Source organism: Alligator sinensis, unplaced genomic scaffold (genome assembly GCF_000455745.1).
Source record: "Alligator sinensis unplaced genomic scaffold, ASM45574v1 scaffold537_1, whole genome shotgun sequence".
In the NCBI taxonomy this organism is placed as follows: domain Eukaryota; kingdom Metazoa; phylum Chordata; order Crocodylia; family Alligatoridae; genus Alligator; species Alligator sinensis.
In genome coordinates this window covers 118,703-143,037 of record NW_005842734.1, presented here as the reverse complement: position 1 = coordinate 143,037, position 24,335 = coordinate 118,703, and the positions used below count along the sequence as shown (strand labels likewise).

General features: G+C 46.7%; 1 protein-coding gene and 1 pseudogene across 1 annotated transcript; both read right to left on the bottom strand.

Moving 5' to 3' along the window:
* Window positions 1-60: 60 nt before the first annotated feature.
* Window positions 61-10,148, bottom strand: LOC112552031 (scavenger receptor cysteine-rich type 1 protein M130-like). The gene is made up of 7 exons (XM_025216361.1): window positions 9,938-10,148; window positions 8,161-8,196; window positions 7,662-7,802; window positions 5,591-5,686; window positions 5,000-5,083; window positions 2,784-2,924; window positions 61-191 (listed from the first exon to the last, which is right to left on the bottom strand). Exons 1-7 carry the CDS (start codon window positions 10,146-10,148, stop codon window positions 61-63), a joined length of 840 nt encoding a protein of 279 aa, XP_025072146.1.
* Window positions 10,149-10,651: 503 nt separating this feature from the next.
* The window catches only part of LOC106722813, a 22,404-nt pseudogene continuing 8,720 nt past the window's right edge, over window positions 10,652-24,335 (bottom strand).

Sequence of the window (24,335 nt, the reverse complement as noted above, 5' to 3'; positions counted from 1 at the left end):
CAGCACTTTCCCGACTAGTGACTTGAGCTTGTTGAAATTTGTATTTTTGAAGTCCAAAACTTAAATTCTGCTATCTAGTTTGTCTGGCTTGTGACAGACAGTGAACATGATGGTTTCATCGTCGCTGTCGCCCAGGCTGCCCGCTATGTTTAAGGTGGTCACAAAGTCATCTCCTTTGGTCAGGACCAAGTCTAGAACAGCATTACCTCTGGTTGGCCCTTGCACCTTCTGAGTCAAAAAAAGCTCTTCAATGCAGGTCAGAAAGGAACGTGACTGATCCCACTTGGCCAAGTGCTCCTCCTAAGAGATGTCCAGGCAATTAAAGTTGCCCATGATGACCATGTCCCATGAACACACGGCTTCTATCAGCTCTTGGGCAAACTCTAGATCAAGTACCTCCCCTTGGTTTGGTGGTCTGTAGTACACACCTACAGTTAGGTCTCTTTCTTCCCCCCACTCTCCCCCAGCAGTATGACCCAGAGGGTTTTGAGTCATTCTTCTTTGGAGCCGATGTCAGCCTTCAAGGAGGTGTACTGCTCCTTCACATAGAGGGCTACACCTTCACCCTTCTTCCCTACTTGGTCCCTTCTATGCAGGGTGTAGTCTTCTATGGTTATGCTCCAATCATGTGAGGAGTCCCACCAGATCTCCATAATCTCTACTAGATCATAATGCCCACTGGAGAGTAGGAGGGCTAGCTCCTCCTGCTTGTTCCCCATGCTCCTGGCATTAGTGTACAGGCACCTGAGTCCTCCTACTGAGGCCCTCAACTTCCTGTCACACTGATAGAAAACTACTCCCTCAGCTCCCATGAGAGTGGCTCTTCTAGTGTCCCTATCTATGGGATAGTGTCCCTATCTATGTTGTGTTGTGTTGGAAATGGATCTGGACCTTGCTCCTGCCTCTGGTAGTGTTTCTGTATTATTCAGTTAATATTAACCAGATCAAATGGATCAATATAAGGATTGTTTTTTCTGACTTCACTCCCTTCATTGCCTATCATGTTTTTGGGGTTTTTCCCCTACTGAGGTTAACATTTCCGGACATATACACACGTCCCAGGTGAGGCAGGACCATAACATAATGCATGTGACCAGAGGACAGTTATGCAGGGGATGGTAGAATATAAATTCATGTACATGCTACCTGCCTACCTGAAGTGGGTGGGAATTGGGTCCTAATGTGCATCCTGAGTCAGTAGCCTATGCTGCTGAGCAAGATGGCTGGTCAAACACACCCCTGTGCTTAGGGCTCCCTCTTTCTTATCCCTGTGTATGTTTGCACTTTCTGGACTTAGAGTTGAAAATACCTCTTTCTTCCCACTCTTTGCACAAAACATCCCCACATGTAACCCCAAGTTACTCAGACAGGCAGACAGACCTTCTCCCGAGTTGACTGCTTTTCCTCTCGTGCTTTTGCTAAGGAGCAGTTCACCCCTCACCAGAATCCTGCAGTCTCTCTCTTTCTCCAGTTTCTCTAGTGCCAGCTCTCTTCTAACTCCTCAGGAATAAGCTAGCTCTGCCTCAGACAGGCACTGCTTCTTCAGGTTCTAGCAGTTGTTGGAAGGAGTCGAGTATTGTATCCAGCTGTTGAGATTGTTTATTTCCTTGCTCCCGCTATGTGAAACCCTGTTGCTTTGCCACATGCATCAGGAATTTTGCTGATTTGCTTAGCTGTGCTGAATCTGATCTTTCCACCTCTAATCATGAGAGGATCACTACACACAGGTACCAATGTCTGAAGAATCAGAGGCTTATCGGGGGATGTTCTTCTTTGCTTGTGTTTAAGTCTATGTAACATAAAGACTGCACAGTTCAGCCTGGCATACAGCTGAGAGGTCCAGTTTACCAATGGAGTAGTGCATTGGTATATCATTGGCATCATAATGACTTCTAGCGGCCAGTGAAAATCCTCCCAGATCAGCTCCTCCCCAGCAGATTGCAGCAAATGGGCCAACCCTCCCTTGTGAATTATTAGTTTCAAACATGACCTCCCGCTTGTTCCCCATGCTCCTGGCATTAATGTACAGGCACTTGAGTCCTCATTGGAGACCATGGGAGAGCAGTTTGCTTTGGACAGAGCTGTATTCTTGTTCTCCTGACCCATGGGTTCATGGGGATCACTCTGAGAGACAGACATCTCTTGATGTCATCAATCCCCAGGCTTAAAATATCCTTAAAATATCAGACATCAGACAATCAAAAGGCCCACCTTAATTTTTTAGCAAATTTAGAATAAAAAAGAAAACACCATATATTCTTGCATATCTCACAAAATCCCCCCCCCCCCAAATACCAAAAAAACCCCAACATAACAGCTGCTAGAAACTGCAGTGCTCATAAGAGTTGAGAAATACAGTAAGAGCAGTTTCTGCTGGCCACTGGGCAGAAGCAAAAGTAAAGCCTTCATGTGATTAGCAGGGAGCAGAACAATGAGCTGGCTCAGCTCTTTAGCTGCTGGTACTCAGTTACTTAGTACAAGGAAACTAGGAAAGATCTTTTTTTCTCCTTTCTGCCTTTCAAGAACAAGGTTCATATTTTATTCTGAGGCATGCTGTATGTGAAAAATATTGTATTTTGCCTCTGGCTCCCAGGTGCTTATGTTCAGTTTGATTCATGCCTTCAAGCTTCTTTCTGCAAGAATCAAGGCCAGAAAATGTTTTTAAAAGAAAAGCAGAATTTCTGGTGTAACCACGTACCTCCAAGAGCTGGGGATTTGGGAAGAATTACCAAGCAGTGCAAGACTGGTGATAACAAGTAACTGTCAACACTGTTTTCTCTCACCTTTCTGGGATCCTCTCTCATTGTCACTTTCCTGTGAAATCCTGATCACTGCCTGATCATCCTGCCCAGAAAAAGGATCGACTTCAGGAGTGGAAATTTCCCCAACATCATCATAACCTTCTTCACTGAGAAAAGGAGCAGCTGAAACCAAGAGGAGAATTATTTCAAATGAGTAGAATCTTTCCACTGGGAAGAGAGAGAGAAAAAAAAAAGCCTGGGTAGTAAAAGATAAATTTCACCTGCTGCCCCAAACTGTGGCTAGTCATATTCACCTGATACATTTGAAAGGGCTGATATGTCTATACAGTAGAAACCTAGCTGGTAGCCTGGGGTAGCTGTGGGAGATCATGCTAGGTTCTACTTGTGAGGAGTATATCCCCGATCAGGGATGGATGTAGGATTTTGAAAAGGAGGGTGCAGGTGGTGTGGTTCATCATAACGTATAACACAAAACACATTTTTTTCTGCAACTAAAAGGAAACCAGAAGCAATACTAATGTCCTAGGGGCCAAAAATTACAGGTGCCTGTACACACCATGGGTTTTAATCCTTATTCAATTAAATAGGTTTATAAAAATTAAACTTATTTATTTTGGAGTGTCACATCTGCATTTACACACACTAGGTTTTCAAATGAATTATCCAGGTCCCTGGCTGGTGCCGCAGAAGAGCGGGACAGTCCAGTGCTTGATCCCCAGCTGGAACCCTTCACCCACCCCATTCCCTTACTCTGCCACGCAGCTGTGGAAGCAGGGAGCCAGCAAACCACACAAGAAAAAAAAAACAAAGGGGGAAGCAATTTGAAAGCAAAAACAATGTGAAGGGGTGAACTAGAGGCTCATTACACTTCTCTTTGAGTGCCTTTGTGTTTGAAAGCAAGGAATTCATGGACATGATGCTTTAAATCCCAGTGAGCCAAACTAAACTACTTCCAAAGAGTTTTAGTTTAATACACAAAAAAAACTTTTAAATCATTGGGAAATCCCACTCATGCAAACAGACACACAGTTGCAGTGCATAAAAGGGCAAAAATTGTGGTGTGTAGATAAGCCCTATGTTATTCAATTCAAGATCAAAGTAAAAACAAATATAACCTTATTGGAATGTGCATTAATTTGCCATATCTTATATAATGTATAGTAAAATACAACAAATTAGGTAAAAAGATAATTAAAAGAGATTGTTCCTTTAATGTTATTGTCATTAGAATTATATATACATTTCTTTCAGATTCATAAAACAAAATCTAGCCTTCTTTCACATCTTGGCAGCATATCCAATGTGTCACTTAAAGGTATTTCCATCCCTGAGTTGATGGTCACCCAAGTTAACCATTCTAAACCTGAATTGATGTTTTTTAGCTACAATTTAAAAAGTCTGCATGGCTGTGAAAAAGAAGCTACATTAAGAGGAACAGCTAACAGAGAGCAAAACTAGAGGGAAAAATAGCTTGATTAGTGGAACATCAAGGCAATTAAAAAAAAGAGAGTGGGTGATTAACACCTATGGAATGGAGAGTTTATAAGGAATAAAATACATTATAATTATCCATGAAGTCATACCTTTACTGCTACCTGAATAGAAATGCTGCTGCCACTGGCTGGTGGTTGGTTTTAAATTTGGGATAGACTAGGAACCAAATGGGGGTGCAATATCATCCCTACCCCCCTCTGGATGTACCCCTCTCCCTAATTTACTTTGTTGTTACATCAGAGACAGAGGTATATGGGTCCTTAGTTTACTATTTATACAGGCCATGGACATAAGTGTGTCTGTAGTGCCCCAACACTTTCTAGAGAGAAAAAAAAAATAGAGCTCTTTGAGGGGTGTGCAGTTTAGCTTAGAGCTTTGGCTGCATGCTCATGACTTAGGAGCAGGCGTGGTGTTGTCATTTCTTAAGTGACATGTACCCATTGGGATATTCAGATTCTTCCATACTCAGCATTATTTCTTTGCCCCACTCCCTACAGCTTCTATCTGCAGGAGGCATCATGACTTGCACACAGGCAGTATCAGACCTGACCATACATATCCACCAGGTCCTGACTTAAATCATGGGAAGTCTTGTGAACTCTGATTCAGATCCACTCCCTCACATCTCTCTGCACCATGAAGAAGAGCAAGAGAAACCCACTGTGTTTTCAGGGAGCATCTTGGAAATTTATGTCCTGCACCAGGATGTGGGGTTTCACCTCTGTTCCCCATTCCTCTGTTACCTTTTACTGATCCAGGGTCATTTCCTTCCTCACTGTCCCCAGTGTAATACTGCAGCTTTATCATAGGGTCCTCTGAGTAGGAAACTGAAGAGATGACAAACAACATATTATTCACATGCCAACTGATGAACTGATCAGTTCTTGATTCATGTGTGGCCTGGAGCAGGACTTCTGGCCTCAGGGCCTTCTTCTAGAAAACAGTGTGAATACATGGAGACTCTGGATCATAACTAAAAATTGTAGAGTTACATGTTGCTGTGGCTCACAGAATTAACTCTGCTCCAATGTTTGAAACCATGTTTCAAATCATCCCTTTGCCTAGTCCCAAGGACAGCCACTTTCCTGACCCAGATTTGGTCATGCTTCAAGGCTGCAGCATGGGCAAGGGGAGAGGAAATGTCCCAAGAGCTATGAGTAAAATAATCTGGTACGGATGAAGCTCATTTATGAGCATGCACTACCTGGTGGCTCTCACTCCAGACCTTGAGATTCCACGGGTCATGGAGTTGAAGGCTGAAGAGATTTAGACATGGATCAGGGTAGGAAAGTTCCTTTGATATTTACTCCCTGTTAGAAATGGGGGACACAGACCTGAGTGACCAAACATTTCAAGTTTCTCTCTCATCCGGTTATATTCAATCTCCTCATACACAGCCTCAGAGAAGGGGTTGGAGTATTTCTCAGAATCTGAAAACAAAGGGTAGGGTTCAAACAGATTCACAGAAACAGAACACAGGAAATCCTCATAGATCATCCATTCCTTCTCCTAAATGCCATGTAAGAGTGTTGCCTTCAGGACAGTTCTTCTGCTTTGCTCAGGCTAGATCTAAATGTGGCAGGTCAGGAGGACCAGGAGGACCAGTTTCCCTGTGGGGATGGTTCTATGAGGGATGTCACTGTCACAAAGTCCCTCTGCAAATTCAGCCTAAAATGTCCCTTTTCACTTTCCCATCATGACTTTCGCTTACAGCCCTGAGAGCACCCACCCTGGCATTCACATCTACCCACCTGTTAAAGCAGGCTTGTCCAACATACGGCCCATGGGCCGCCATTAATAGAAATACATAGAATGGATACAAATATTTAGAGAGGTTCTAGTACAGGCTTGTCCAACATGCAGCCCACCAAGGCATTTTCTGTGGCTTGCGCTGCTGTGACGGGAAACCCCTTGTCCCTCCCCTAGCCCCTCAGCAGCTTCCTAATGGCTGCTGAAGGGCTAGGGAAGGGACAAGGTTCCCACATGCACTGCGTCAGCTTGATGTTGCCAACGCAGTGCAGCTCCTCCCCTCCTCCTTTATTTCACGGTGTCCCTTCCTCACCCCACCCCTCCCTTCCTCATTTGCATGCCAGCTCCTCCCCTCTCCCACATTAGAGGGTTTCCTTTCCTAGTCCCGCCCCTCCCTTCCTCATTTGCATGCCAGCCTTGCCCTGCACCAGTCCCTGCCAGCTGCGTGGGCTGGAGCAGGTTGCAGTGCAGTGGGTGGGCAGGTGCAGGGGGCGTGAATGCCGGCTCAGAGGGATGCTGTGGCTGGGCCTGCGAGAGATGCTGCTGCCGCTGCTGCTGTGGTTGTCAGGGCAGGAAGTCAGCACCGCTCCCACCTTCCCTCATCCCCCCATGCCCACAGACATCACACTGGGGGTGGTGAGTCACGGGTCCTGGGGAGGGAGGGACCCCTGCCGCTTGGGCTTGGGTTTGGGCTGCCCCAGGGGAGAGGGAGCAGGGGGGTGTCCCTGCACATCCCACATCCCCCTGTAGAGTCCCCACATGTCCCCCTGGCTGCTGAGCCCAAGTGCGCAGGTGTGGGAGCATCTTCGAGGCCACCCAGGTGGCAGGGAGGACACGGCGGGGTCAGGCAGCACCCCTTGACCCCTGCACGCCCAGGCTGCAGCCAGACTGGACAGGCTGCATGAGCACCCACTCCTGCCGGCCCACTGGGTGATAAAAAGTTCATGATCCGGCCCCACATTCAAAAAGGTTGGACACCTCTGGCTTAAAGGGAGATCATAACATCTCTGCTGTCCAGGTCTTTGTAACTAGTAGCTAAAAAAAGAAGAAGGAAGACCTGGTATGTTGGGATGGAAAATGAGGACAGTGCCTCAGTGAATAGGCACTGGTATACAAAGAGGGAGACAGGGGTAGTCCTAGGCCAGAATGAGGAGGCAGAAGTTACTTTACTTCAGTCTGTTCAGGTTGCCTAATACAAAATAGCCATGGGGGCAGGAGTAGAGCCCAGGGCCCACTTTTTCCCAAAGCAGTGCCCTTCCCCCTCACCCCACATATGCCACTCACCACCTCCTGAACCTAAGAGCTTTTTTCTGTTGTCCTTTCAAGCAAGGAAGCATCAGGAGGATGGATGGAGGGTGCTCTGGGTGCTGCACAGCCTGTTGTCTGGAGGTTAAAACCCCTGGCTGAGAAGTGGAAGTTACAGGTCCCTCTCCTTAATGACACTGACATCTCCTCCCTGTTCAGAATCACTCCCAAGTGTTGCTGTTAGAGTCTTCAGTTGGCAGAAACTCAGTGAAATGTTAAACATAACCAGAGCTAATATGCCCCTTAAATGCCTCCACCCAGCTCTTTCTGTGTCTCCCACCCTACCACCATGCAGCTCCCCCTGCAATTTCAAAGAGCCCTTTCTACACACTTAGACCAATGGGGACTCACCTCTGCGCAGTGCCCTGGCGCTTCGCACCTGCCCCCCCAGAATGATTAAGACCAGGCACAGAACAGCTCCCAGGACAATGCAGATGACAATGAGCACCATGTCTCTCCTACCATCAGCTGGAGGTTGGCGGCGGGGGAGATCTGGATAGAAATGGACATGAAACAGGCAGAGACTATTCTGTGAGAGTCAGAGCTCCTCTGTCACTTCTGGCAGTGACTGTGGCAGCAGGGCCAATGGCAGAACACAGGCAGTTTTTAATGGGGGCAGCTCAGGCACTGCTGTGTGTCATGGGCCTTGTCTGGTTAGCTAGAAGCCACTGGACAGGAATGGCTCCTGCTCAGCACTCCCTGTAGCTCCTCTCCCTGGTGTCATTTCCAGTAGACTCTTCACTCCAAGTGGAGGAGCTAATTAGCTCAGGCTGAAGGCTACAGCTCAACTCCCTGGGAACCCAGCAACTGAGAAATATAACCCTCAGTAATGTCATGGGGGGTGCTTTACCTGTTCTCAGTGGTGATGCTGTCACCTGTCTTGCACCTGGGAAGGGCAAAAAAGGGAGAGCTGGAGTCTGGAGAGGCAGCATGTTTGCTAGTAGGACAAACTTCCCCTCTGAGGGTAGGTCTGCATCACACTACTTATGCTCCATGGGAGGGCTGCTCCTGAAGGCACTGCACCCGCCCACTCCCACTTGTATGCACCATTCCCCAGCATGAGATGTTGGACCCATTCCAGAGATATCTCCAGTATCTTTCTTGAGCTCTCCATCTGTAGGTTGTGCAGGCCTAGTCACAGCAGATTCCCTGCTGCATTTCTAACTAAGGGGTGTGTAGGTGTGAGTAACATGGTGGGACATACTTGAGAGATGCCTTCTCCAAGAGTATGGGTGGCACTATGTAGACATATCCTGAGTGTTCCTGTATGTTTGCACCCCTAACAACTCCTATGAGGACCAACCCTCCCTCATAGCAGAACAGGGTCTATAATGCAGTGACAGAGTGGCTCGCTATTTTTTTATGGATGCCTAAATAAACAGAGTTCATTCCCTATGTGGTCATCTAAGTCCTAATATGCTACTTATACAAAGGTTGGCATTCTATTTCTGCATGCATAACCCTATGCACCTTCATGGCTGTGTATACATCCAGACTGGTAACAAATTGTGGTGAAAGTGAGGGCAAGAGACCTCCCATCATTTCCTCCTAAAAACAGAGTGACTAGGGAACTTACATGAGACACCGGGGGCCCTGTACTATGTACCTCGCTAACCCACATGAATTTTGAACTTGGGGTTCTTTCTGATTTTTTAATATAGCTTTTAAAAGACTATGGCACAGCTCAACCATGCCCCCATCCTTTTTTCAGTGTGCCTTTGGAAGGTGCATTGTTGGATAGTCGGGAGAGGGATGCATGGGAGAGATATATGGAGCCAAGAGAAAAGGGGCAAAGCAAGGCAGTGTGTAGCTGAATAAGGTGGTTGTTATCCTGAAAGAGAGAGGACCCTCGGTTCTAAGTTTGGCACCTGCCCCTCATAGGACAGAAAGTTTTGTACTGCACTATACTGTCCTTCCCCCATTTCTTCCCAATGTCTGTGCTGGTGGCTTAGCTTTCAAAAGGCATGGCAGGGAGAGGGGCAATGCTGGTATAGTAGTGAAAATACCGTGCTACAAACCAGATGCTTTGATTCCACACTCCCTGGCTTGGGGCCTAGATCTCAGTGTCTCTTATTATCCCCTGAGCCATTGATCTACGGGAACAAAAGAAATACCTACTGCTTTTTCCCCATTCTGAAACTAAGCTCAACAGTGCCCTGGGTGCTACTGTGCATGCCCAGTCTTTGAAACTATGTAATAGCACAGAATTATCCATGCGTATATGGCTATACATATAGGAACAGAATACCAACTAATGTGCAAGCAGCTTTTGGGGGACTTAGATAACCAAAAATGCCTTATAGACAACCAAACATGAATGACTGGATGACCAAAACAAGAACAGAATGCCACCCTTAAGGGTCCAAGACTCCCTGTGGTGACAGTGATGAGGAAAGGGGTAAAACACCAACATAATGAAGTTTGTGATGGACATAGGAGCTATGACAGAATATGATTTAGTGATTCTGGGCCCAAAGGCACTCCACCTCTCAACATCTGTGAGTTTCCTCCATTTAGAAGATGGAGGACCAGATCTGTGTCCAGGCAGGAAGATCCATGGGTTAAAATACATTTGTCACCCGTCCTCCACAAACAAAGCACAACAGTTGAAAGAACTGGTCACTCACCAGAGCAGTTCACAGCAGCATCTTCCTTGTGGTGGCATTTACTGTCTCCCCAGGGCTCAGAACAACAGTCCCACAGAGATGACTCTGTTCCCTTGCAATTCACCTTCTCCAGCCAGATGGGACCAGTCCCTTCCCCAAATGCAGCCTCACCCAGGGCAGACTCAGCAGCTCCGCAGCCCAGTTGCTTGCACACAACATCTGCATCCGCCATGTCCCAGGAATCATCACACACTGTTCCCCAGGAGCCATGGTGCCAAACCTCCACTCTCCCTGAGCATCCATCCTTTCCTTCCACAACACGCAGCTTCTCCTTGTCTAGGAAAGGCAGAAACCTCACACATTACTGGGACAGCTGGGAACAGACAAAGGGATAAAAGCAGATGACAAAGACAAGAGGAGAGATACCTGTGCAGCTTGTGGAGTTTGGGCATTTAGTTAATGAGGTCTGAGTGGAGTTCTCTTCTCTTCCTACAAAAACAAAAGTGAAGTTAGTGGACAATTGTGTGTGCATGCTGTGGAAAAGAATAGCATTTATTTGGTCATTAACCCCCTAAATCCATCTTACTAACAGCTAAATAAACCAGATTTTTTTTATTTTAAACCCTGAAGAATTTTTTCTTTGTTTTTACTGGGGATTATGCAATCAACTTGCAATTCTCTCTTCATTATGTTTGCCCAGTTGTATCTGACTCTTCCTTTCTCTCCTTCTCTCCCCTACAACTGGGACTGGATATAATGCTTTTTCTTAGCCAGAGTACACCACAACCATCCTGGGAATCCAAAGACACCAAATACTGTCATTAATGCTGGTTCCAAAACTGGGTGCTATACCTGAAACAGACTGACACATACACACACACTTGGTGTGCTCATGCTTTCATGAACAAATGCCTACACATACAAGTGAACATGCCCCTGCACACAGACTTCATGGATATGCTGATCTGACTGAATTTCACAGCCTAGGCCCATGTCTGCTTGTTAATTCCAAAGGCCAAGGACCTTTACAAATGACACTTTGAAATTAGTGGATTTTTTTTTTATGATGTCACTGCATGGTTGCATTTTGGAAGGCTTTTTCATTTATAATTAATAAACTTCCATATGTGTTTTCATGGGCTATAGCCTCACTTCTTTCACAAGTGTTGAAAAATGTGCGTCACTGCTGAGAAGAAACGTGTCTATGTTGGAAAAAAAAAAAGAAATGTTTATCACTACCTTTCAAAAAAAAGCACATTTATGTATGTGTCCATGCATATCTGTGTATGTGTATGTTAGCATGTTTGTGTACAGTATTACCTGAACATATAATATGGGTCTCTTCTGCTCGGTTATCACATGACTGTGGGTCCCAAGGGTCCGATGGGCACTGCCACAGGAAGCTGTGCTGCTTAAGGCAGGCAACATGGTCCAACCATGTGGGACCAGAACCCTGTCCATATGCAAAGTCACTTGCAAAATCTCCTCTATTTCCACATCCCAGGTGCTTACATACAAGATCTGCTGTGATGGCAGTCATGCGATTGTAGCAAACACTCCCCCAAGTCCCATTGTAGAAAACCTCTAGCTGCCCAGCACAGTCACCACCATTCACCAGCCTCAGATCCATGAAATCTAGAAGGAAACACACAAGGTGAAGTGTAACTGATACAAACCAGAGAGGGAAAGCTGAAATCCTGACAAGTGCTGACAGCCCTGTGCAGTTTTCAACAGGAACATTTGCTAGGAAGAATCACTCCAAGAATCAGACACACAATCTTTTGCTCCAACACAATTAGAGACACAAGGGTCCCCTCTAGAAAGTCACCACTTACACACAGAGATACAAGCAATATGACACTGACTACTCTTTAACACTTTGAGGAAAAGATAGTGAGTCTTCCAGTGCTATGAGTGCAAAATGGTGACATTATTATGACAAGACATAATTAGGTGACGCTGTGTGGACTGGTGGGTAGAAGAGAAACAAAGATGGCCATTTCCAGCTCTCCCCTTCACTATCAGCCTCCACCCTTACATTTCCTGGGAAACAGGCTCCTGAGAGCAGACACAGAACAGACCTGAGCAGAGCACTCCTGCATCCTCCTTGTGTCTGCAGTCGTGCTGCCCCCAGCCCCTGGAAGGGCATGCCCAGAGCTCAGATTCACTCCCAGAGCAGTTCACATCATCCAGCCAGATCTGCCCTGAGCTTCCCCATAATGAGCGGAGGCAGCTGCCTCGATGGTGTGTCCACATCCCAGCTGTTGGCAAACCACGTTGGAGTCAGCCAGGTCCCAAGAATCATCACAGACGGTCCCCCAGGTTCCCTGGTAGTAAATCTCCACTCTCCCAGTGCAGCGACCTGCCCCATTCACCAGTCGGATCTGTCTGCTTCCTGTAGGGAGAAAGCCCAGAGGTGAATATGACAGTATCCTCTACAGGAGGGGATTTTTGGGACATTTCAGAAATACATCACCTGAGCAAACAACACCAACATCCTCAGCAATTCTTGCCTGCTCTGTCTCAGGAAGGTTGGTGTTGCAGAGTGTCAAATGAGCCTCGTTTCCTGCACAATGGACTCTTCTCAGCCCCACAGGGCCTGTTCCTCGTTCAGATTTCAGTGGGTGATAGGCTTTTTCAGCAGCACCACACTGGAGCTGTCTGCACACCACACTGGCATCATCCATGTCCCACTGATCATCCAGGACTCTGCCCCATATACCACTAAGGAAAATCTCGACTTGTCCATCACACTGGCTTTCTCCATTCAACAGTCTGAGCAATCTAGTGTAATCTGAGCCTAGGAGAGATGGGAAACATGCAGAATGAAACTTAGTGATTTTACATTCGAAATAATATACACAGTATGTCTGAAGTGAAGTTAGCTAATCACAAAGTACATAATTAAAAACAGTAATTCCTGTCACAACCTTGCTTGGTCGATTATTTCTTTCTGTATTGAAAAGAAGAATGTCCTATATGTACTGTGAGATTGTGAGGCTGATGGGAGAGCTTGTTGCTACATCCTACTCATGAGCAGGTCAGGACAGCCCTTTGCATTATTTTTTGGGAAGGGAAAACACACATACATACAACTTAGTGTACTTCACTATCTCGTCACTTCATAGGATGGCTTAAAAGCCTAGAAATGAATGAATGGTATCTGAGCAAGTCTGAGAAGGTGGATTGAGGGTTTAGTGGTCAAGTCATTGTTAAGAATAAAGATCAGAACTCTTGGTTTTCCAAGCAGGTGACTTTTGGTATATTTAATTAGTTCCCTCTTTTTTGCCACACACGTGGTCATTTTTCTGGTCCAAGACAGGAGCTCCTAATTTTAGTTGCTGGCATAGACATCTCAGAAAATGGTGTTAGCTCGATGTCCAGTATATGGTTGTGGCTCACCTGGTCTTACCACACAAAGGAGTCTGTATGCGGTAAGTTTTCCTCAGGGGACTTAGGCCCAGAGACCCCTCATTTTTTAATCCTAAAGAGGTCACAGCTTGAGATAGACAATGGGATGCTCAGCGTAGTCACTTAAGTATTTTTTTTTCTGGCCAAAGTTAAGGAAACATAGACTCTCAAGCACTTTGGTAGTTAGGCAAGGTCTTTGTGGATGGTTCTACCCAACTTAAGTGTCTTCATTCTTTTGTCTTGTGACTCCATAGCAAAGGTTCAACTAGGTCAGGGAAGAGAGCACAAAAAACTGTCAGGACTGGTAACTTTATTCTTTTGACCAGAGACCAAACCACAAACAAATATGGTGCCTAGGGAGACACACAACATGACAATATTTAACAAAATGCTACTGCATCAAGTAGCACAAAGATATTAAGCATAATGAGCAGGTAAACTGTAATGATATATTGTCTGTGACCACTCTATACTTCTTTATGTCTAATGAAGGTATGTATATTTTCCAGATTTGTCTTCTGACTGTGCTGTGCAGTTTCCCTTAGTAAAAGGACTATAAGGTCAGAGACAATGATAATTCTGTGAAAGGTGTTTTCCCACTGGTGATTGGCTGTTCCTATCCTCTATCATAATCCATGGATCCTACAAATATCTAACACAGAACATGACATATCTTGTCTCATGTATCAAATGCCCTCATAGAAACAACATAGCTGAAATTAAAAAGCCACTACCCTCCACAGCGAGTTATCACAACCAAGGGGGAAGCAAATATCAAATAGTACATAGCACTCAAGTCTGGAGATCTGGATACTCTGTATCCTGGAATTGTAAAATAATGTGATATCTTGTGTCTAGGAAATGTATGAACATTTTTTCAATACAGGGGTGGCACTGTGTAACTGAAGAATACCAAATATAATCCATGTAGGAAGAAAAGAAAAATGATCTGGGAGCTATAGGCTCATTATTATGATCTTTACAGCACACAGGATTTTAGAACTAATTTTAAGGAAAGGATAATTGAAGTAATGGAATAAATAGAAATAGGGAGACCTGCAGGTTGGACTTACCAAAGACAGGTAAGACCAGACTAAAGTGGTAAGTTTCTGTGATAAAATAATTGATCGTCTCTAGAGAAAGGCAGATCACAGAGAAAACAGTGAGCTGCAGTGAAGAACAAGTGTAGTACACAAACGTTTTAAGTTTGTAAGAGAAGACAGCACTGGGTAGTTTTAAATAAGGGAGTACCATGCCTAAAGGAAATTAATTCTGCCGCTTCCCCAGACTCTTGTCTAAATTTTTTGCACCTAAAATCTTGGAACACAAAGTGGGAGAACACTGATGAAATTTGCTGGCAACATAATCCCCAATAGGATTGGAGTATCACAAAGAATGGATGCTGGGAGACTGAGAACTAAAGCAAGGCAGGATGAAACGTACTAGCACACAATGTAGGACATGCACTTGGGGACTAATGACAAGAATTTCTACTACAAGATGGGAACTCAAGGATTTGAACTGTGGTGAGGTGATTTGGGTATCCTAGGTGATCCCAGGGTGACTCTGAACCACCAATGCAATGCAGCCAAGAAAAAGGAAAGTGCAGTCTTTGGCTGTATCAAGCCATGGATTTCTAGAAGAGATAGGCAAGTATGAACGGTATATTTAAATGGTCTTGGTCAGACCTCATTTGGAATACAGTGTCCAGTTCTGGCCACCTGTGTTCAAGAATGATGAGCTCTGATGCAGGGGCAGAGAAAGGATAAAAGAAAGATTATGAGAACAAAGAGACTTTGTAACCAGAAAATATTAACTTTCTTTTTTCTTTTAACTTAAGTCAGTAGTAGTAAAAATGCTATTGTTTATCCTGTGAAATACTCACAAGCTGACCACTTTCTCTATCCATTGCAAAGCTGGAAAATCAGTCAGCAATGCAGAAATCCTAAAGTTTAGGAAAGCTGACTTCCACAAGCTCAGGAGGTTGGTTCTCAAAACCCTGAGAGACCACAATCTGACAGGGAGGAGAGTCCATGATGAATGGTTGCTCCTTAAGAATGCAATCCTAAAAGCACAAGGGAAGTCCATTCCAGGCCATAGGAAAGGAAGCAAAAGGGGTGGGAGACCCCCTTGGCTCAATCACAGAGGGCACTTTTGAGATGTTAACTGCACTTAAAATGCAAATGTCCCCACATTCAAGCAGTAAAAGTGCTAAGTGCAACCATATCATAGCCAAGTTAGGACTTTTTGTGCAAGGAGTATCTCCAGATCACATTAAGTAACATGTGTTCACAATTGTTGGACTGCTCCACAGAGATACATGAACAATTTGCAGTCCTCACCCATCCATGACATCTGTCAGGGACCCCTCTGCTGTACCAAGCCTCCATTGTCAGTTCCAACTCTGGCATCACACCAGAGCCAATTCAAGTATCCAGGTCAGTGCTAAGCTGGGACTGACAATCCATGATAGGTGCATAAGAGATAATTTTAGTTCATAGAAAATGTTACTGCACAACTTCTCAGAACAAATCCTATCTTTTAATGCTTTACTACAATCTAAATAAAATATATGCCAAGTGTCCTGTGCAGCAAGTCAGTAGGGTAGTACATGTGGAGGTTTTTCCTGCTCTACTGGGAACAAGGGATTAGGTTAGAAAGTCTGGAAGGAACTCTTCCAGCCCAGCAGCCTCTTCACAGGGCCATACACAATTAGCATGCTCTCTTGTCCTTGCACCACATATAACATAAAGCTGGTCCCATGAGCATCAATAAGACAGAGTGGAAAATGCATGCCCTGTGGTGTGGGAGTTCTAGAGAACTATGCCAGGAAGTCCAAGAGATCAAAGTTTAAGCCCTGCCTGTGTGAGGGGATCTAGAAATGGGGTGACTATATGTCTCAGTTTGGCCAGGATAGTCACAGATTTTGGAGTCTACTCCTGGCAGGCCGGTGAAACTTAAAACAAGCATCCCTAGTGGGGCAGGGAGACAGAGTGGCAGAGCTGTGAGACCAGAAGTCCTAGGAGACAGCAAAATTGCCTTGAAATTGGTTAGCTTGATTAGTGGAATGACTATTAAAAGGGGGAGATGATTGTCAACACCTGTGAAGAAAAGAACAATGGGTCATTAATATGTCATTGATTTTGTTAGCTGCCTGAATAGTAATACCAGAGCTGCACCATGCCACCCTGCCCCTGCCTCTGCCTACAGCAGCACCACTGACTTGGTGGGGTCGAGAGTGGGAAGAAGTGGTGCAGTGTCCCATATTTCACACTATCCTAGATTTCACATTATTCCGTATAGTCACCCTATCAAGAACACAGATGAGTGCCCAAACCTATCAGATATTTGGAGGGGAAGATAAGTACTTTCTCCCATGATTGTTGGTTGCCAGTCTGGATGAATATGTAACATTCCATATGTGTCCAAGGACAGAAGTCCCAGGGGCACATAAATGCTAAAAATATCCTGTAGATGACCAAAAATTAGCTACTGAAATGACCAAAAAAGAATAGAATGCCACCCCATGTGCACTTTCCCTGCCTCAGCTCTCAAGGGTTTGGGGAAAGAGGGCAGAGAAGGAGTTAAAAGAGGCTATTCTTCCCTCTGCACTTACCACTTGCTCTTTCGCCCACCGCCCCCCACCAAAATTCAAGCTTAGGGCTCCTCTTTTGCTGCTCTGTGTAGCTTGGCAGGAAGCTCCTCTGAAAGTTTCCGCAGCTACAGGCATGGGTTTCACCAGGTGCTGTAGTCAGAGGAGGGGGCAGAAGGGACAAATGACCCCAGATGCCTTTTGATTTGGGGCTGGAAGCAGGGTACTTTCCATAATGTACATCCCCACCTAAGGGCACCCTATTACAGGGCTTGCCTTGCCCTAGAAGGAAATATGTCCACAGAGCTCAACCCCTGAAGGGGCAGTGGGAGGTGGGGGCACACACAGGAAAGAATGCATCAAGATACTGGTCCTGGATGTTCTCTTGTGTGGCTTTTGTGCTTCTGCACACGGGCACCTGCAGCAGCACCACAGACTTCCAGCTCCAGTTCACCCCTTTGGAAACAGTTCTTGTTGCACCCCTACTGGCCCTGAAGGCAGCTGGCATATGCCCTGTTTCCCTTGGGGAGGTCAAGCAAAGTCTGTGCAGCTCCATATGTAGAGACCAGACCCAGCAAGTGCTATGTTCTCTCTGATGAGGATTCACCCACAAAGGGCACGGTGGCAGAGTTCTCACCTGTGCAGATCACTCCAGCTACATAAAGAGCTTTGCAGGTTCTTTCGCCCCATCCTTCATGTTTGCAGTCCCAGATAGCTGATTCATTTCCATGACACACAACAGCAGCAAGCCAAAATCCTGTAGTTCCTGTCCCAAAATGATTCCGGTCAGGAACACGGGCAGTAGATCCACATCCCAGCTGCTTACAAACAACCTCAACATCTTTCATGTCCCAGTCTTTATCACACACAATTCCCCACTGACCCAGGTGTTGAATCTCCACTCTCCCAGCACAGGGGCTGCCTCCATTCACCAGCCTCAGCTTGTCAGAACCTACAGGGACACAGAGAAGGGTTACAGATAGTGCTGAGCCCCAGTGCTGCTGTCCATCCTCCCCTCTAGCTTGGGCAGTGTCACCCAGAAGTCTGAGCCCCATTCATCTGTGGTACTGGGAGGCAGGGACAGGGTCTCCTTTCATAACGATCTCAGTGTGTGGATGATGAACACCCATCCCTGCTGTGTGATTCACAGCAGCAAGCACCAAAACCCTCAGGGAGTCCTGCCCTCCCTCACCAGCCCCAATCCCTCCCAACCTCATCCCTCCCAACCTCATCCATACCTACTTGCTATAAACCAGGCCCTAAATTGCCTGCACTCCAGCTTCTCCCTGCAGGCCACAAAGGAGTATCACCACTGCCTCCCTCCCAGTCCCACCAGGTAGAAATGTTTCCAGTAAGAGAATGCAGTCTGGGTATCATTTCACTTCACCAGTGCTTGTTCCAGGGGCTCATGCACATGATTTCCATCTTCTGCAACACTCCTCATTGGGACAGGATGTCCTGCCCATGCCTGGTGGCCTAGGCTGAATACCCAGAAACTCCTCTCTGATTCTCCCAATGACTCTTGCCTCTATGGTGCAGATTGCCTGAAATTCCACAACGATCATTTTCCTTAAACAAAGGCTTACTTTGAAAATGGGGGAAAACCAGAGTGAAATCAAAGAAACTGTTCGGCCTAGCAAGACTCATCTACTTACTTCACAAAGCCCCATGCACTGGGCTACCCTTAGCTCAGTGGTAGAGAAAAGAGCAGAGGAGCTGGCACAATTTAGATGCAGTATCCATATTGTAATTCCATGTCAGGAACAGTCTGACAATGACCCAAATAGCTGCATCTCCAGCTTTCCACTAATGCTGTCTCTCCACTGCTTTCTCACTCCTGTGACTCAGCCCTTGTCTGAGACGCTAGAGATCATTGCCATATTACTATGAAGCTCCATCAGCATTGCTACCCGCACGCCTGACCCAAAGTCCTGTCTGCACATTCAGCATATGAAAGGCCACTCTGAGCTACACTTCATTAGAGACCTGGCGGTCTCAAGATGGTTTGATAGAAAGACCCATCCTAGAAATGTAACAAGGACATGGCAGATATCCTGGCAGGACTGGGAAATGTCAATCTTAAGTGGTTCTCCATAATCAAGACTTGCTTCCTGGGTGACTTGGAGGTTTTCAGATAGTTAATAAATATGGAAAGTGGATTGAAATGGTAACACACTGATAGACAAAAGAAAGGAATAACATCTAGCCTTGTCTATCCTCGTGTTAGTCTGTAACTGAATGGTTTGAAGACAAGTATATGTATAAAGGTGTATGTTTCCTAGAAAGATTTGGATTTGTGTAGCCTGGCATGCATCTCCTTTGACAGTTGGACTGACCTCACAGTGAGTAAAGCCTCTTTGATTGCTATTTTGTTTATTTTAATTACTGGTGAGCCTGCAACAGTGGAGCTGGAAAGAAGAGTCCCTGAAAGTTGCAAGAACTCTTCACATAGGTTGCTTACTCTGCTGTCTTCAGGAGGCGACTCATCCCTGTTCTAGGTTTCTCAGTCCCACTGACAATGCCCCCCCCAACTAAGGTGACTAAGGTGACACCAGTCACCCATGGTCAGGCCAGTTTATTGTTTGTTTATACAACCATGATTTCCGGAGAAAATTGAGTCTTGAAACCCTAGCAAGAACATAAACTAGATACGGGAAGTGGTATGAAGAGCAGTGTTTGTGCAAGTCATTTTCAAATCTTATTTCTATTTCTAGTTCCTCCCTAAAAATGGCCTAATTATCTGTCACCTTCAAACAGCATAAATAATGTGCCTCCCTGTTCTCTGATTGGCTGAGGATAACCATAAGAGTCTGGAACAACCTGAGATAAAATCACCAATTTGCAGTCCTCAAGTACCCCAGGATGCACTGCTCCGAGATGGACTAGCTATCATCCAGGATTATATGGCCCTGGTCTGATGGTTGGGAGGGAGGAGTGGGCAGCTGGGGAGCTGCTGCCTCCTGTGTTCCAATCCCCAAATCACCCCCTTCACCCCCAAAAAGCTTCTCCCACCCCAATCACCCTCTCTGCCTCCCACCAGGCCCACTGTTGGATTACTGCCCTGCTGTTGTCACCAGCCCAAGAGCAGAGGAGATGCTAGTGTGGGGAGGTGGGGGCAGGAGGGGTTGCACCTCCTAGCCTGGTCCTGGGGACCCTGGATACCAAGCCAATCCTACACACCCAGATCCAGCCTCCATCGGGCTACATAACTGAAGAAGGCGCAGAAATTACCAGGCAGGTTTGGCGCCTGGTGGGGGCTGAATCTGTGTATGTGGGGACAGCATGGGCTGCAGGGAGCAGCAACCATCCCCGCACTACCCTCAGCTTCCTGCTGCTGCCACCCTAACCACTGCCCTCAGCTGACTGGGGTGACAAAGCAGCAATCCAGGAGGGGAGGGGCCAATCATAGGATTGAAGGAGGTGATCCAGGGATGGACGGAGGATCTGTGGGCCAATGAGGGAGATAGCAGGATAATTTGGGGGGCAGAGGGACAATCCAAATGGGATGGGGGGGCTTACCCCCCAACTCCCTGGCTTATACTGTGGCTAGAGAGCCAGTGAGCAGGACAAGCCTGGAGCAAACTTACAGTCCTTAGCCATGTCCCTGCTCACCAGCCCTTAGTGGTTGGTCCAAACAGAGGGTATTAGAGGGGGTATTAACCTTAAATGTGTGCCGGTCACTAGCAGTTGCTAACCATAACACCAACAGACATTCCTTAGAATCACCACCTGCAAACTGGATCTTGTCATCTCACCCTGAGTTACTCAACACCCTCTCCCAAGGAGGGAGGCTCCACAGCATTTTGGAGGAAGGCAGGCAGGGGGTGGGATTGGGGCAGTACCCTGTCCTTTGTGTCCTGAGTCCCTCTGCATTGTCCTCACTCTCACACAGATCCCTGGTATGCTATTTGCTTGTTTCTTTGATAAATATGCTGACCTTCTCAACAAAGACTCAGGGTGGCTTACAATAAGAAAATAGAATAACTTATAAAACAGGAGAGCAACAAGAGAACAAAACTTAAAAGTGAACCAGAATATCAACATAAAAATCAAAACCCATTACACAGTATCTCAGTCAAGCTTTGTTTGCTGAATGTCTGCCCAAACAGGAAGATCCTACAGTACTTCCAAAGATATCCAAGTTCAAGCTCTGGCAAGCCTTAAGAGGCAGGGCTTTCCACTGCTGAAGAACAATTGCCAAGAATGACCTCCATGCATTTTCACCAAGCAGACTTGCCATATGAACAGTACTTGCAGGAGGCTGCTCTCAGCTGACCATAAGGATTGCCATGGAGCATAAGTGAGAAAGCAGTCCCCTAGGTAGAGAGCACCACCTCCCTTGGAAGTCCATGCCAAATTTTGTCCACCCTTACTGTGAAGAAGTTTTTTTTCCTGATATCTAGCCTAAATCTGCTCTCTGTCAGTTTGTGGCCATTGTTCCTCATTACCCCAAGAAGCGCCCTGATGAACAGAACAGCTCCACTCCCTGTCTGTGTCCCAATAATGATTTTGTAGGCAGCCACAAGATCACCTCTCAGCCTTCTCTTGCAGAGGATGAAGAGGTCTAGGTCCCTCAGTCTTTCCTCATAGGGCTTGCCCTGTAAGCCCCTAACCATATGCATAGCCCTCTTCTGGACCCTCTTGAGTCTATCAACATCCTTCTTGAAGTACGGCGCCCAAACCAGCACAGTATTCCTACTGCAGTCTAACCAATGCCGCATAGAGGGGAAGTATCACCTCCTTGGATCTATTTGTCATACATCTGCTGATGCATGATAAAGTGCAGTTAGTTTTGCTGATGATTTTGTCACACTGACGACTCATGTTCATCTTGGAGTCCACTATAACTCTGAGATCCCTTTCTGCTTCTGTGCTGCTGAGAGGGTCACTTCCCAGCCACTAGGTGTGCTGGATATTTTTGTGCCCTAGGTGTAGCACTCTGCATTTGTCCTTGTTGTACTGCATCCTATTGTGTACTGCCCACTTTTCTAACCTGTCCAGGTCTGCCTGCAATCATTCCCTACTCTATGGCATGTGTACTTCACCCCACAATTTAGTATTGTCCACAAACTTGGACAGAGTACACTTCACACTCACATTGAAGTCACTGATGAAGATATTGAAGAGTACAGGTCCAAGGACTGAACCCTGTGGGACCCCACTACCCACATCCTTGCAGGTCGATACCGACCCATCTACTACCACTCTCTGGGTATGATCGCTAAGCCAATCTGCCACCCACCGGACTGTGTAAACATCTCCGTCACAGCCTCTTAATTTATTTACAAGAATGGGATGAGATACTGTATCGAAGGCCTTGCTAAAATCCAAGAAAATGACATCCACCTCTACTCCTGCATCTAAGCATTTTGTGACCCTGTCATAAAAGGAAACCAGATTGGTCAGGCATGACTGGTCAGGCATGATGGTGGCCAGATCTGAATTGGGGGCGGGGGATTCAGCCTTCCCTCCATGTAGAATTAGTTAAAGGCAGCCCTAGCCACTGCTGCCCTCTGAAGAACCTGGTGTATCGGAGGATACAGGAGCAGCCCAAGGCTTTGAACCTGAGTGGCAAGGGGTAGCTAAACCCCATCAGTGATAAGTGTCCCAGTACCCCCCAAGTCAAGCATATCACCTCCCCTTGTTTGGATTCAATTTGAATTGGTTTATCTGCATCCAGTCCTCATTGCAGCCAGGCACTGAGAAAAGACTGAGACTGCAGGACCAGGGTAAGAAGAGAAGGTAGATCTGGGTGTTATCAGCATACTGGGTGTCATCACTCCAAATCTCCATGCAGTCTCACCCAGTGGCCTCATATACACTTTTAGCAAGTGGTAACATGAAGAGCCCTGGGAGACCCCACAGGAAAGGGGTCCTCTAGCCATGCCCATGCCTTTCAGGTGTCATTCTGTTGACATTTGCCTTCATGTACAGGCCTCATTTCTCTTTGCTTTAGCTTACTATTATTCTGACTACAGGCCTTCACCCCTGGCCCACTGTTTTTGACAGGCTTTTTTTTGTTCTCAGTCCCTCATCTCTGGCCACACTAAACTCAAGGATCTCTGCTCTCTTAGCCTCAGCATGCCTGTGTTTCACTCTATGGGCCCCTGGCCTGTCTCACATGTTGTACCAGCCCCCCTGGGTTCCCTGACTCAGGCAAGGCTGCTTACAGTCAAACCCAGCCCTGAGTGGGGTCCCTGACACAAGTCCCTTGTGCAGCCCTGTGGCCTCTATATCACCTCATAGCTGCAACCTAGGCCCCCGGCTCTCTATGCCAGGTAATGATCATACATGCCCCTCCTGGGTTTCCCTGGTCCCCAGCAATCTTTTACCTGTAAGCTGGTGGCTCCTTGAAGCTTACCCAGGAACCCCAGTTCCCTAGGCTCTCCCTGTTGCAGGCTAGGCCAGGAGGAGTTCTGTCCTCAACAAGAGACAGAAGCAGATTAAGCTCTGTGGTTGAGGGTCTAGGGTTTTAGTAAACTGGGCTCCACCCCCTTTGATTACATGCCCCTCTCCTTGGTGAATACTGGGCAAATAGCCCAGTGCTCAGCCTCCCCTTAAGAGTTTTAACTTAAAGCCTAAGCTGCAGCCACTTCTCTCTCCCATGCTGCACTTTAACCCGTTGTGATTTTCCCTGGTTGCATGTTGCTTTGCAGCTGCCCAACTGCCTACCTAACTGCAGGCCTCCAATGCTGGCTTCCTACTCTCAAAGTAGCAGAGGTTAGGTATCCCTGCTATACATCCTTATCTGCACAAATGTGGAGAAACTCATGAAGGAGAGGACTGTAATGCTCAAGCATACAATATGTAACCTAGGTGGTACTCTTTTATTTACCCCATCCCCAAATGAAGGGATGGTAGCAGGTGCAGGTGCTCTGTGGGAGGTGTAGCTGCTTGACTGTGCACATCTCCCCTCATCTCCATACAGAGCAGAGTCAGGACACATGGCGAACATTAACTATGTACAATTTAATAAGATACAAAAGTTAAAATAGTAAAATATATACATAAAATACATGAACTATGGTCAACACACACATATATATATATATACACTAGCAAACTGCCCATCAAGAATGATTGGGGGGCTGGGGGGGAGGGCGGAGACAGAGACCTGCATCTGGCTCCCTGCCACCTCCTCAAGCCAGTGCTGGGGCTGCAGCCCCCCCCCCCCCCCCCCTGCCACTGCAAGCTGGGGCAGTTCCCCTCCTTCCCCCCTGCCACTTTGGGCTGGGGCCTGGAACAGGGTCGTTCCCCCCTTACCCCCCACTGTTTCAGGCCAGGACCACTCCCCTCTCCACTTTGGGTTGGGGCCAGGGCCCGCGACCACCGCTGCAGTTGTTGCAGCGGTCATGGCCATGATGGCGGTCACGGTGGGGCGCAGCCCCCGGGCACCCCCACCCCTCCTTCCCACTC

Bases quoted from the DNA above. Each gene is read 5' to 3' on its own strand.
- LOC112552031 (XM_025216361.1), bottom strand. From the start codon at position 10,148: ATGGCGGATGCAGATGTTGTGTGCAAGCAACTGGGCTGCGGAGCTGCT. The intron at 8,197-9,937 runs GTGAGTGACCAG...TGCCCTTCCCAG, and splicing joins TGCTGCTGTGAACTGCTCTG to GTGCAAGACAGGTGACAGCA. The intron at 7,803-8,160 runs GTAAAGCACCCC...ATTTCTATCCAG, and splicing joins AGCATCACCACTGAGAACAG to ATCTCCCCCGCCGCCAACCT.